The sequence below is a fragment of the Erythrolamprus reginae genome, chromosome 4, assembly GCF_031021105.1.
Source record: "Erythrolamprus reginae isolate rEryReg1 chromosome 4, rEryReg1.hap1, whole genome shotgun sequence".
Lineage (NCBI taxonomy): Eukaryota > Metazoa > Chordata > Lepidosauria > Squamata > Dipsadidae > Erythrolamprus > Erythrolamprus reginae.
The window spans coordinates 40,476,577-40,488,726 of NC_091953.1; the positions used below are offsets into that span (position 1 = coordinate 40,476,577).

Consider the following 12,150-nt stretch of genomic DNA (forward strand, 5'->3'; position numbering starts at 1 on the left):
AAGAGAAAAAAACTTGAAGCATTTTTTCCTCCTATATACAGTGGTTCTCGATCTTTCTAATGCTGTGACCCCTTAATATAGTTCCTCATGTTGTGGTGACCTCCAACCATAAGTCTAGCAGCAGCTGATTAGCAGGAAGGTCAGCAAGACATTCCCATTATAAAAGCCTGATAGATCGGATTGTAAAACTATGTTCCAAGCTGCCAGAATAGAAGCTTTAGTTCCTAACACCATGGGAAATTTGTTTTTTCCATGGTCTTAGGCGACCCGTGTGAAACGGTCATTTGACCCCCCCCCCAAAAAAGGGGTCCCAAACCCCTTGGTTGAGAACCACTGTCCTAGATTATTCTTATGCTTATTTTTAAAATACATATACATATTTTTGTCAAAAAAAATAACAAATAATTCACTACAGAGAATCCTATAGAAAAATGTATCATCCTGATCATCAATAAAAATTTGTTTGGTTGTTCTAGTGCAGGGCTATCAAACTCCCAGCTCATAGACCAGATGTGTCACGCACTGGCTACATCCACATCTGGCTTTGCAAAGGGGGGAGTCCCAATATGTCACGTGATGCCATCATGACAATGTCAGTTTGAAATCCCTGTGCTAGTGGATGGTAGTTGTGTCAGCAGCATTTAGTATAATTGGCTATGGTATTCTACAGAATTTGGAAATTGGAGGGCTTCCTCTGCTCCATTTGTATCTGATTCTGCTGATAGTGCAGAGTATGAGTAATGAGGGGTCCCATAGTGCTTAAGGATGTTATGTTATTGAACATTTACATGAAACTGTTAGGAGATGTCATCCACCACTTTGGAATGAAATAACAATGTGTTGATGACACTTGGTTACACATTGCCACATTAATCATACGAATTTTTAGAATTATAATTTTTAAGAGTACTTCAGATGTGTTTTATGCTTAGTTGTTAATCATCTAGAGCAGGGGTGGGCAATTATTGTTATTATTATTATTTATTAGATTTGTATGCCGCCCCTCTCCGAAGACTTTTTTGCCATAGGGCCACATGCGAAATTGGGATGGTTTTAGAGGGCCGGACTAAAATAATTAACTTAGTTCTACCCAATACTGTATATTATTGGATAGAACTGAGTTAATTATATTACAATTATAAATTATAATTATATATTATATTATATATTATATATATAATTATATATTATATCTTGAACACCCGGTTCTTATCTAGAAAAGTTATATATTATATTATATTATATTATATTATATATTATAATTATATTATAATTATAAATTAATTGCCCACCCTTGGTATATAGTATACATATGCTGGTAACAGATGCTAAATGAAAAAAGCTGAAATCATTTGGTCATTATCACTTCCTTATAATTCCAAATTATGAAACATTATGATCCTGGAAAGTTCCTTTATTCAATTTTAAGTTAATAATTCATTCAATTCATATAATTATCCCTGATTATTTTATTTTTTAAAACAAAATCCTAAAATTGTCTAGTTTCTTTCTACTTCTATTTTTATCTATCAAGGAACTTGTTTGCTTTCCATAAAAGGGGAGAGATTCATATTTAATAGTTTTATATTTCCAGAGTAATATCATTTCTCCTTCCTCCATGGGACAGTCACGGGCCGCATCTTGCCCAGGTCTGATCTAGAGGAATCCCCCTTTAAATATCTTTTGTGGTCAAATATCTCCAAGATTTAAATCATAACATTTCTTCAAATCTTTGTGAAACTCCATGGTCTTGTACCACAGGTTGAAAACCAGTGATCTAGAGTCCCTGAGGACTAGACATTTTGTCACTATGTTTTAGTTTACAACAAAAAATATTCAAAAGAAAGGATTGGGATGATCAACAAATATTATTAAGCAAATAACTGAGTTGGAGAGTTTAAGTCAAACTAGCCCAGTGATGGTGAACCTATTTTTCCATGAGTGCCAAAAGTGCACTTGCACATGCGTGCCCACACCCACAATGCAATGCCCCCCATGCCCCCACTTCCCTGTGCATGCATATACAACTCCCCCATACTCCCCTATATCCTGAGTTCCGGTGAACTCAGTAGGCCTATTTTTCACCCTTCCCAGGCTCCAAAGGCTTCCTTGGAGCCTGAGGAGTTCGAAAACGCCTCCCCATGTCCCCCCCGAAGCCCTCTGGAGGACAAAAACAGCCTCCCAGAGTCTACATGTCTCTGGAGACTGGCTGGCACAAACATATGCTTGAACTGAGCTAGGGCAATGGCTCACGGGCCGGCAGGTATGTGCCATAGGTTAGCCATCATGGAACTAGGCCTTATTTTCCCCTTAGAAAAATAATTCTGCCTTTTAAAGTTGAAACAGTCTATATTTAAATATGAGGCAATTATACAGGTTGATAAAACATGTTATTAGGGCCTGAAGAATTACATATATTGTTTGGCATTTGTGTATATTATTCAACATACATTTTTATAATGTATAACATATTATTTAGTATATTATGCCTTCTAGCGTCAGTAAATAAAGTATCCAATTGTACCATACTGCTCTTTACATCGCTGTGCACAATTATAGTCTGTAAAGCTTGTATGGTAATATCCATAAGTGTTGAAAGCAGTACAAATGTTCTCTCCGGATGTCAAGCATGCATCACTACTGCCCTCTGATGGAAGAAATGTAATGTGCCAAAATGGGCAATATTGGATATTGATAATCACAATCTATCATTGCAACAGTGCAGAAAGTAGATCTGAGTTGGCGATAATCATACATCATTTTTATATTTAAATTTAAACTTAACTAAAGGCAACATAGATTCATTGTGCCAAATATGAGTGAAGCTAAGAATCATAATTCTTATACTTCTAGAGTCTTCACTTTTTATCTACTACCTTACATTGTGGAATGCCCTCTCATCTCTCCAATTTAACATATCTATAAATTCACTGGGTGAAGTGTCACCATTTGTCACCACGGGCTGAGGCTTCATAGGCAATTAGATTATTGAAACTGACCATCAGGCTCCTTTGAAGATTTTAAAGATATAAAATGATAGACTCAAGTTATGATGGCATCTATTTTATTTGTCCATCTGACACCAGTACTTTGGGAGTTGCATGACTGTGAGAAGGTTTCCAAATACAGTAATTGTTATCAAAAATATAATGGGATACAATTATTTTTATTTGACTCTTTTTATGGCTCTGCAGGACCTAACATCAATATGTTTGCCTTATGACATCTGATAGGAGAGTTTACTGAAGCTCCTAACATCTAGGAGATGCTAACACCAAGAACTCCAGGAGTTGGCCTTCTTTGTATCATTCTCACTCTTAAGAGCGACATAGGCCTTTAAATATGTAGTCCATTCCCTTCAGACAACACTTTCCCAAAAGGTTTTGAGGATCAATGGATACTTGAATGATCCTGATAGTATAGTACTACTAAGAATTGATATCATACTGATGTAGAAGGGTTTTGTTGTTATGTTGGATTGTTTTGCTTTTCTGTTAATTTTTCCACATTTTTAGCTTTGTTTTAATCTAATTAATCATGGAATATACACTGCTCATAAATGTGTCTAATTGGAGCAGCATATAAAATCCATAGATAGTCAAATAACTAAATAAAAATAATTTCAAATAAGATATCTTCTACGAACTAAAAATATTTTACAAAGCAGAATATGCTTTCAAATGTAGGATATGCCTTTTCTTTTTTTTAAAAAAAAAATTATTTGTAGGGCAGAATGAAGATGACATCACTAGAAAAGTCACAATTGATACATTGGTTCAATTTGGTACATTTTTTTTTAAAAAAATGCAAATTGAGGAATTAAGTCCAGCAGAGGTGCAGTATATTTATTTATTTATTACTAGATTTGTATGCCGCCCCTCTCCGTAGACATTATATTAACTTAAAACTGTATTGCTGTATATTGGTGATTTGTCATCAAATGTTAACAAACTGATCTGGTGACATTCGAGACCACATGTATGCATGCACATAACTTTTTAAAAGAATTGTGATCAAATAGATTTACTTACTACGCAACATATCATGATACGCATTATCTGCAATGGAGAAGATGTGGGGAGGAGCCTCTGAGCGTCTCTTCCCTTTGTAAGCAGAAACTATTTCTGTTTTGTAGACAGGGAGCCATTTGTAAGGATTTATTGTCACACAGAAGAGGCCTGAGTAAGTCTAGAAATAAAAAGAATGGATATAAAAAAATTTAATAAGAGGAATGTTGTCTCTTCGTGTCTGAAGGAGTAAGGATATAAAAGGGGGAATCTAATAAAATAGGTACATAAATCTTCCAAAATTCTTAAGTTAGGTTCGGTAAAGGCTAGGAACCAGGGAACTGTGAGTTTGTTTTGCATTTGATATGAAAGAATCTGGGTGTCTTTGGGAAGTCTGTCTCTCTTAGCCCAGCTCACCTCATAGGGTTGCTGTTAGAATAAAAGGAACAGGAAGGTATATTCACTACTTTGACTTATTTATAAAAATAATAAAGGTGGGTTTAAAAAATCTAAAATAAATGCAAAAATCTATGCAACCAAACAAACATTTTTAAACATAAATTATATAATCTTCAGACAATTTTATAATTATTAATATGCTTAATTTCAAAAGACAGTTAAGTTCTGGGGACCCACGAGAACTTTGGAGGTCTGTACAACTTTGCCTTAAGACAATGCTGTTATCCAATTGTCATATTCACACACATCTCTCTCTTTAGTAATTTTTCAGAATAAAAAGATGTGATAAAAATAATTTAGTTATTGAAGAATCTTTTCCAGCACCTTAACCCAAAACACAGTGTCCATTGACTCTACTGAGCCTAACGTATTTGCTTTCTTCCATTTTGGAAACAGCCTACCCCAAATTCAGGATTATTTTTTTTTGTTTTTTTCCTCTCAACATACATTGAAACAATACAGTATACCATCTAATTTTCCATGAATAAAATGCAGTATTTTTAAGTAACTAATATCAATCATTGAAAAAATTGCATTTTTTTTTTCTAATTTTGTCATCCAGTTACATACATTATCTTTTAATTAAATTCTCTCCTTAATGTTTCTTTGTTGTCCTTTACATAGACTAATAAGGAGAAAGTTCACAACATTGCTAAAGTAAATAGAGGAATGTATCACAAACATTGTTTCATTAAATTAATTCCTGAACAATTCTTTAGGGAAAAACGTTAAGGCATTCTTCTACAAAAATATGTTATCCAAGTAGCACATTTTAAGATGACAAAGTAAAGAAATCATACATAAATCATCCAGTTAGAGTAGCGTCTATACAGATTATATAGCACAGAAGCTTCATTGAGATGGGTCAACATAGCCATATCTTCAATCATGTCAAACTTTGGAGGGTTCATCTGCTGAATATCATCTTCTTTTACAGTAAGAGTCTGCAAAAAAGAAAGGACCTTTTAAGGGATGCATTCTATTTCCCATTATTATTCATTTGAAAGGTATTTATGTATATCTTCCATTTAGTTGTGTCTGATTCTTGGCCATTGCCTAGTTAAGGTTTCTTAGAAGTGGATTTTCATTGACTCTTTCCTAAGGCTGAGATAAAAGAGATTGACACAAAATCACTCGGGTGGTTTTGTCTCATGCTTTAACCATTGCACCAAACAGTTTCCCAGATAGTTGGCTGTCTGGCTGGCTGCATGGATGGATAGATGGGTGGGTGGATGCATGGATGGATGGATGGATTGAAGGACAAAATAAAAAATCAACAAGTTGAAAAAAGAGAAAGAAAAATATCTAAATAAGTGAATTCTAATCTTTGCAGCAGTTGCAAACATATAATTATTACTGTTTCCACTATCCCAAATCACATAACATGTTCCTTTTCCACCCAAACAACCCTTTTCCCCAAATCAACAATTCGTTTTTGTCTATTTTTAGGGGGAAAGTCCATAAAAAGTTTCTGGTCTTTTTATAAAAAGAGTTATTGTTCCTCTCCTAATAAACAGGTCAATTTAATCATTTTAGCAAGTTCTACTATCTTCACAGTCCACTCATCTGTTGTGAGCAATTTTGTATTTTTCTATCTCTGTGGATATAATAGCCTTACTAAAAAGGACATTATGAAAGATTATTCCCAAGTATACATTATTAATAAATGCAACTTAATTTTTAAACAGATCAGCATAGTTTTGTACCAATATCTCTTGGAATGAATATCAAATAGAAAAATTAAAATGTTTATCTCATATTTTAAAAATTATGGGATACTCTTGCTGTTTGTAAATGATAGGTTGGTAACTTTGTTTCATAATTATTTTATATTATATATATGGTGTAGAAATTCAAACAACGATAATAGCGGATTTGAGGTGTTCAGATATTAATAATGATGCTGGCTATCCAATAATAAATTAAAAGCCACCTGACATAGAAGACTGTAAGCTATATTCAAAGTTGAATTCCAACCACTGGAAAGTATATTTCATGCATGAAAACATTTAAAAACCTATAAAACTGAGCAAAGAAGTATGCTTATTTTAAAACATTACAAACAGCTGAACAATAATTAAAGTGGCTATTGACTACTGAAATTCTTTAAGATTGTTTACAATGCTTTTGGGGGAAATGTACAGAGAATTACAAAATATTTATATTTTATAGTCAGATCTTTTTATTCTGCTCTGCTTATACTCAATTATTTTATATTCATGCATGTGACATAAAAGAGTTAAGACTTTATTGCCCATTACCTCTTAGAATATTCAGAGCTATCTCAAGCAGCTTAATCAAGATTGGAAAGATAACTATGACCCAGAACCTCTACATAGGTAAATCATGTGACCACCCTGATTCCCTCCAAAATTATAAAAAAAATGTATGGTTGCTTCCCCAATACCAGGAATCCCCTATACTTAATCACTCACCCATCTTTTCACTGAACTATATAAATCAGCGAAGATATGGCCCATCTTTATAAAATTATTCTTGTGCAGCTAGCTCAGGAGTGTCAAACTTAATTTAATTGAGGGTCACATCAGGGTTGTGTTAAACCATGGGGAGATGGTGTGGTGTGGCCAGGGTGGGTATGACCAGCTTGAGGTCACTTGTGTCGGCCTGAACACTCTGCCAACAAAAATGGACTCTTGAGTTCTGTATTCATCTGCAATGGCCTCCTGCAACCCTCTGCTCCTGAAAACGGAGCTTGGGAGGGCCAGGGCCATTTTCACTGGAAGAAGCACCACAGGCCAGTCCTTCAGTATTTTCAGGGTGGCCCTTAGGCCAGATCTAAGCACCCCATGGGCTGGATTTAGCCCCCAGGTCTCAAGTTTGACACCTCTGAGCTAGCTTATGCATGATCAGCCCAAAACCTCAGATCCAAAGATATGCATGTATTTGTAGGGGACTTTGTTCAAGTTGCTACAATAGTTGTCCCTACCAAGACAAGGTAGGGACTCTATTTAAATAGACTGCTGCACTCTATAGTATATATGAACAAATGTAATGTAGTGATAAGATGTCCTGCTACAATCCAGGAAACAATGATTTATAGGCCCATTTTAGGCACACAAATTTGGCTAAGTAACCAATCACTTTATCTCAGCCCTACGACGAAGGCAATTTCTTGCTAAGAAAATTATAAGGACTTGTCTCTAAACAGGCATCAACACTGAATGATGTTGACTGGCTTGATGGATGCAGTAGCGAGTTGCTACCAGTACAGATGATGATGACACATCGGTAGCGAAAGTTGCACTGTGCACATAGCTTCTGTTCCCCTGTAAGCATGTGCGTCCTGCGTGCATGTGCTTTTGTTTCTGCACATGCACAGGAAGCAAAATCTCAAGAGAAGACAGACATATGCATGAGATTTTAGTGATTTTTTTTGCTTCTGTGCATGCTGGGACATGCATGTATGTAGGAGAACAGAAGCTACACGTGCAGCACACCAATAGCGGTGAAAATGGGAATCTGCCCATGGATGGATGGATGGAGGGATGGATGGATGGATGGATGGGTAGAACGACATAAAAATATAAAGGCAATCTTCAGCTATATGTGCCATTTCTTTTTTGATTTGGACTAATTGATATTATTGTTAAAATTTCTGGACCAAGTGTTTATGCTGGTTTGTTGTTTCTCTGTTTTGAAGGTCTTGCACTTGTGACCTATCAAACAGAGAAGGTTCCTTACCTTCCCATCTGTTGTCTCTACAGTAACTTTGCCACCACCACTCTCTTTGATCTCTGCTTCAACATATGCTTTTTTGTCATCAGGAATCCAACATTTCCTTTTTCCTTTAAAATAAAGACATTTTCGTCATTATACAAACATGCTAAATACTTAAAATTGTCAAATAACAGCAACATCTGTATATTATACAATGTTTTCTTAGCAGTATTTAGGCTGGTTGCCTTTTGTAAATACTCAATTTACTTCATAGATCAAGTAATGCCTACAAAATCTACTCAGAAAGGCAATTTTAAGATGGATGGGCTTCATTTCCCAGAATTCTTCAGCCCAATATTTTCTTTACCTCAAGAAGGATAGTTTATTTAAATATAAAACAAACCAACAAATAATTGGTCCTCACCTGCTGTTATAAGCAATGCCTGATATAACTGCTCCGGGTCCTGTCAACCAAACAATGTCGCTTGGCGGGACCCAGAGGAAGAGCCTTCTCTGTGGCAGCCCCGACCCTCTGGAACCAACTCCCCCCAGAGATTAGAATTGACCCCACCCTCCTTGCCTTTCGTAAACTGCTTAAAACCCACCTCTGCCGCCAGGCATGGGGGAACTGAGATACACTTTCCTCCTAGGCCTTTACAGTTTTATGCATGGTATGTTTGTATGTATGATTGGTTTTTATATAATGGGTTTTTAACTGTTTTTAGTATTGGATTTTGTTATATACTGTTTTACTGCTGTTGTTAGCCGCCCCGAGTCTGCGGAGAGGGGCGGCATACAAATCCAATAAATAAACAAACAAACAAACAAACAAACAAACAAACAAATAAATAAATAAATAAATAAATAAATAGTGTGATTCTGTAAATCAATCAGGATAACTTTTTCCTGGACAGCAAAATGGCTAAAATCCAGACCTACAATGTACCTTCTATATCAGAACTTTCAATTGTATTGTATCTGATCAGATATCTGCTTTATTAGTCTAGGACAAGTGTTGGCAACCTGCAGCCCTGGAGCTTCATGCAGCTCTCTGGGCCCTCTGCTGCAGGTCCTTGTGGTGGCAGAGGGATGAAGAGGGGAAGGAAGGAAGGTAAAATCAGAAGAAGGAAGGAGGGTAAAATTGGGGAGGAGGATGGAAGGAAAGAATAAGGATGTGAAGGGTGGGTCATTTGACTGGGTGGGAATTGGCCATGCCCACCCAGGTGTTGTGGCTCCTGGTATTTGGTTTTCTGTGAAAAATGGCTCCAAATGGCTCTTTGTATTTAAGGTTGCTTATCCCTTGTCTGGAGAAATGATGCACAGAAGAATCACATTATATCTTACCATCAAAAGCCACTGTCTGCAACATCATAATTTCCTTCTCACTTTTTCGGAGGAAAGATGCAGCGTCCCCGAACTCCGACATGTCCATCATCTTGGCAAGCAAAGTGAAGGGTGTATGCTCTCAAAAGAAAAATGAAGCAAGCTAGCCTACAAAGATAAAATGACAAACTCAAAGTAGTCCAAACAAAAGTAGGTAATATATTGTCAACTTTTCAACAGAATAACAGAGTACCTTCCAACTTTGCTATTCTATTCTACTCTGCTCTGCTCTATTCTATTCTCCAACATAGCCAAACATAGATCCTGAACAAATGAAAAGAAAATCTGTATATTTGAGATTAAGAGATACATTCACATCAGAAAAATCACTAAAGCATGCTTCTTGGCTGAAATAACAATTTTAAATTAAAAGATTGAAGTAAGGCTGGTGACATCCAGATTCAAATTCCTCTTCAGGAAAGGAAGTTGACCAGTTGCCCTTGGGTAATCTTTATCTTTTAGTCAATTTACTTTGCAGGATTATTATTATGGAAGAATACTGGAGAAGAACTTTCCACAAATACTATATTGTGTTCTTAGTGGACAAGTGGGCCATACATTGAACAAGCTCATTTTCTGCAGCAAAAGGAAAGTTCTAAAATAATATAAATTTGTTTGTTTGTTTATTTATTGATTTGATTTGATTTGATTTGATTTGTATGCCGCCCCTCTCCGAAGACCCGGGACAGCTAACAACAATTAAAAAGACAATGTAAACAAATCTAATATTAAAAATAATCTAAAAAACCCCAATTTAAAAAAACCAATCATACATACAAGGATACCATGTATAAATTCTATAAGCCTAGGGGGAAGGGAAAAATTTCAATTCCCCCATGCCTGACGACAGAGGTGGATTTTAAGGAGCTTGTGAAAGGGTGGGGGCAACTCTGATATCTGGGGGGAGCTGGTTCCAGAGGGTCGGGGTCACCACAGAGAAGGCTCTTCTCCTGGCTCCCGCCAAACGACATTGTTTAGTTGACGGGACCCGGAGAAGGCCAACTCTGTGGGACCAAACCGGTCGCTGGGATTAGTGCGGCAGAAGGCGGTCCCAGAGATAGTGTAATTTAATAAATTAAATTAAACTAATTAAATTAAATTAATAAATGCATGTCCTAAAGCCCACAGTTAACATTGTTCCCCAGTTCCATACACATACATTCATTTATTTTTTAAATGTCTCTGTTGTTCTAGTTCCTATAGGACTGCTCACAATAGTTTAGTAATATTAGTATTTATTCTCTAAAAATTCAGATTATTCTTATTATTTGAAATCTCCTCTTTTCAGACTCAAATGATTCATTTAGAACATTTTAAATGTACATCACTAAACATTAATTTTTTTAAGGGAATAGAAAAATAGTGATCAGACTCAATCTTCTCTGGAAACATTCTTTCTGATATGGACAACATTTTGTACCTAATACACAACTATTTGCTGATAAATTTTTAAAGCTATTTATATCCCATGATTGTGTAATAATGTGACAATCTGGATGACCTTGCAGAGATATATTCCCCTCTCCCACCCTTTGGAGAATTCAGTTTTCCACCCCGTTCTACTCCCAACACATCCTAGTGCCTCCAAATATGTTCGTACTGCAACTGTTATAATTGCTTACTAATTCTGCCATCTGGAGATTGTAGGAGTTAAGGAAGGCTGGTTTTGGCACACAAAGTTGTCATATTTAATAAGACCTTTTAGTTCAGACGTATTTATGCAGATTGACAGCAACATAGCTAACAACTAGTCACAAACAACTGAAACAGGCAGAATATTGATCAGTAATATATATTTTACCAGAGAAAGATTTTTGAATTTCAAACATTTTAATTTTTAAAATCATCAGAAAATTCAACAAAGAATATAGCCATTTAAAGTCAATTTTGAATTTTCTTAGGTTGAAAACTGGAGCCACTTATCATGATGGTTTCATTTTGTTTAAAATAAAATCAGAATTCCCTTTATTAAAATGAGGAATCATTATGAAATATGGTAGAGCTTCAGGAATGATACTCATATAAATGAACAAAAATCCCTCTCAGTACAATTAATATTAGCAAATAAATATTAAATACATTGTCAATGCAGTCTAAACTGATTTATTTGTAGCTAGGTCCCAGTGAATGCAATGGCACTTGGTCCTAGGTAATATGACATTTTCAGATAGCAAATACAACTTCTGATATAAAACAAAACATTATGATGAATAAGAATATACAGTGATACCTTGTCTTACAAACTTAATTGGTTCCGGGATGAGGTTCTTAAGAAGAAAAGTTTGTAAGACAAAACAATGTTTTCCATAGGAATCAATGGAAAAGCGATTAATGCGTGCAAGCCCAAAATTCACCCCTTTCGCTGGCAACGGAAGTCCGGAGGTGAGGTTTTCCAGCGAGGGGAGCATCAGTGAAATCGCAGCATCACAAAAACACCAAAGTTCTTGAAACCCCACCTCCGGACCTCTGTGTTTTTGTGATGCTGCAATTTCACTGAGGCTCCCCTCACTGGGAAACTCCACCTCCGGACTTCCATTGCCAACGAAGCACCCGTTTTTGCTCTGCTGGGATTCCCCTGTAGCATCACAAAAACACAGAAGTCCGGAGGTGGGGTTTCCCATGG

General features: G+C 36.0%; 1 protein-coding gene across 1 annotated transcript in view; it reads right to left on the reverse strand.

Annotated features, from left to right (window-relative positions):
* MYH15 (myosin heavy chain 15) overlaps window positions 1-9,579 on the reverse strand; it is a 109,698-nt gene extending 100,119 nt beyond the window's left edge. Inside the window, exons 1-4 of the mRNA XM_070750102.1 lie at window positions 9,489-9,579; window positions 8,169-8,272; window positions 5,267-5,410; window positions 4,032-4,188 (exon numbers count right to left, since the gene is read on the reverse strand). Coding sequence (XP_070606203.1) covers window positions 4,032-4,188; window positions 5,267-5,410; window positions 8,169-8,272; window positions 9,489-9,579 — 496 coding nt within the window. The remainder of the gene's footprint in view (window positions 1-4,031; window positions 4,189-5,266; window positions 5,411-8,168; window positions 8,273-9,488) is intronic.
* Window positions 9,580-12,150: the final 2,571 nt, after the last annotated feature.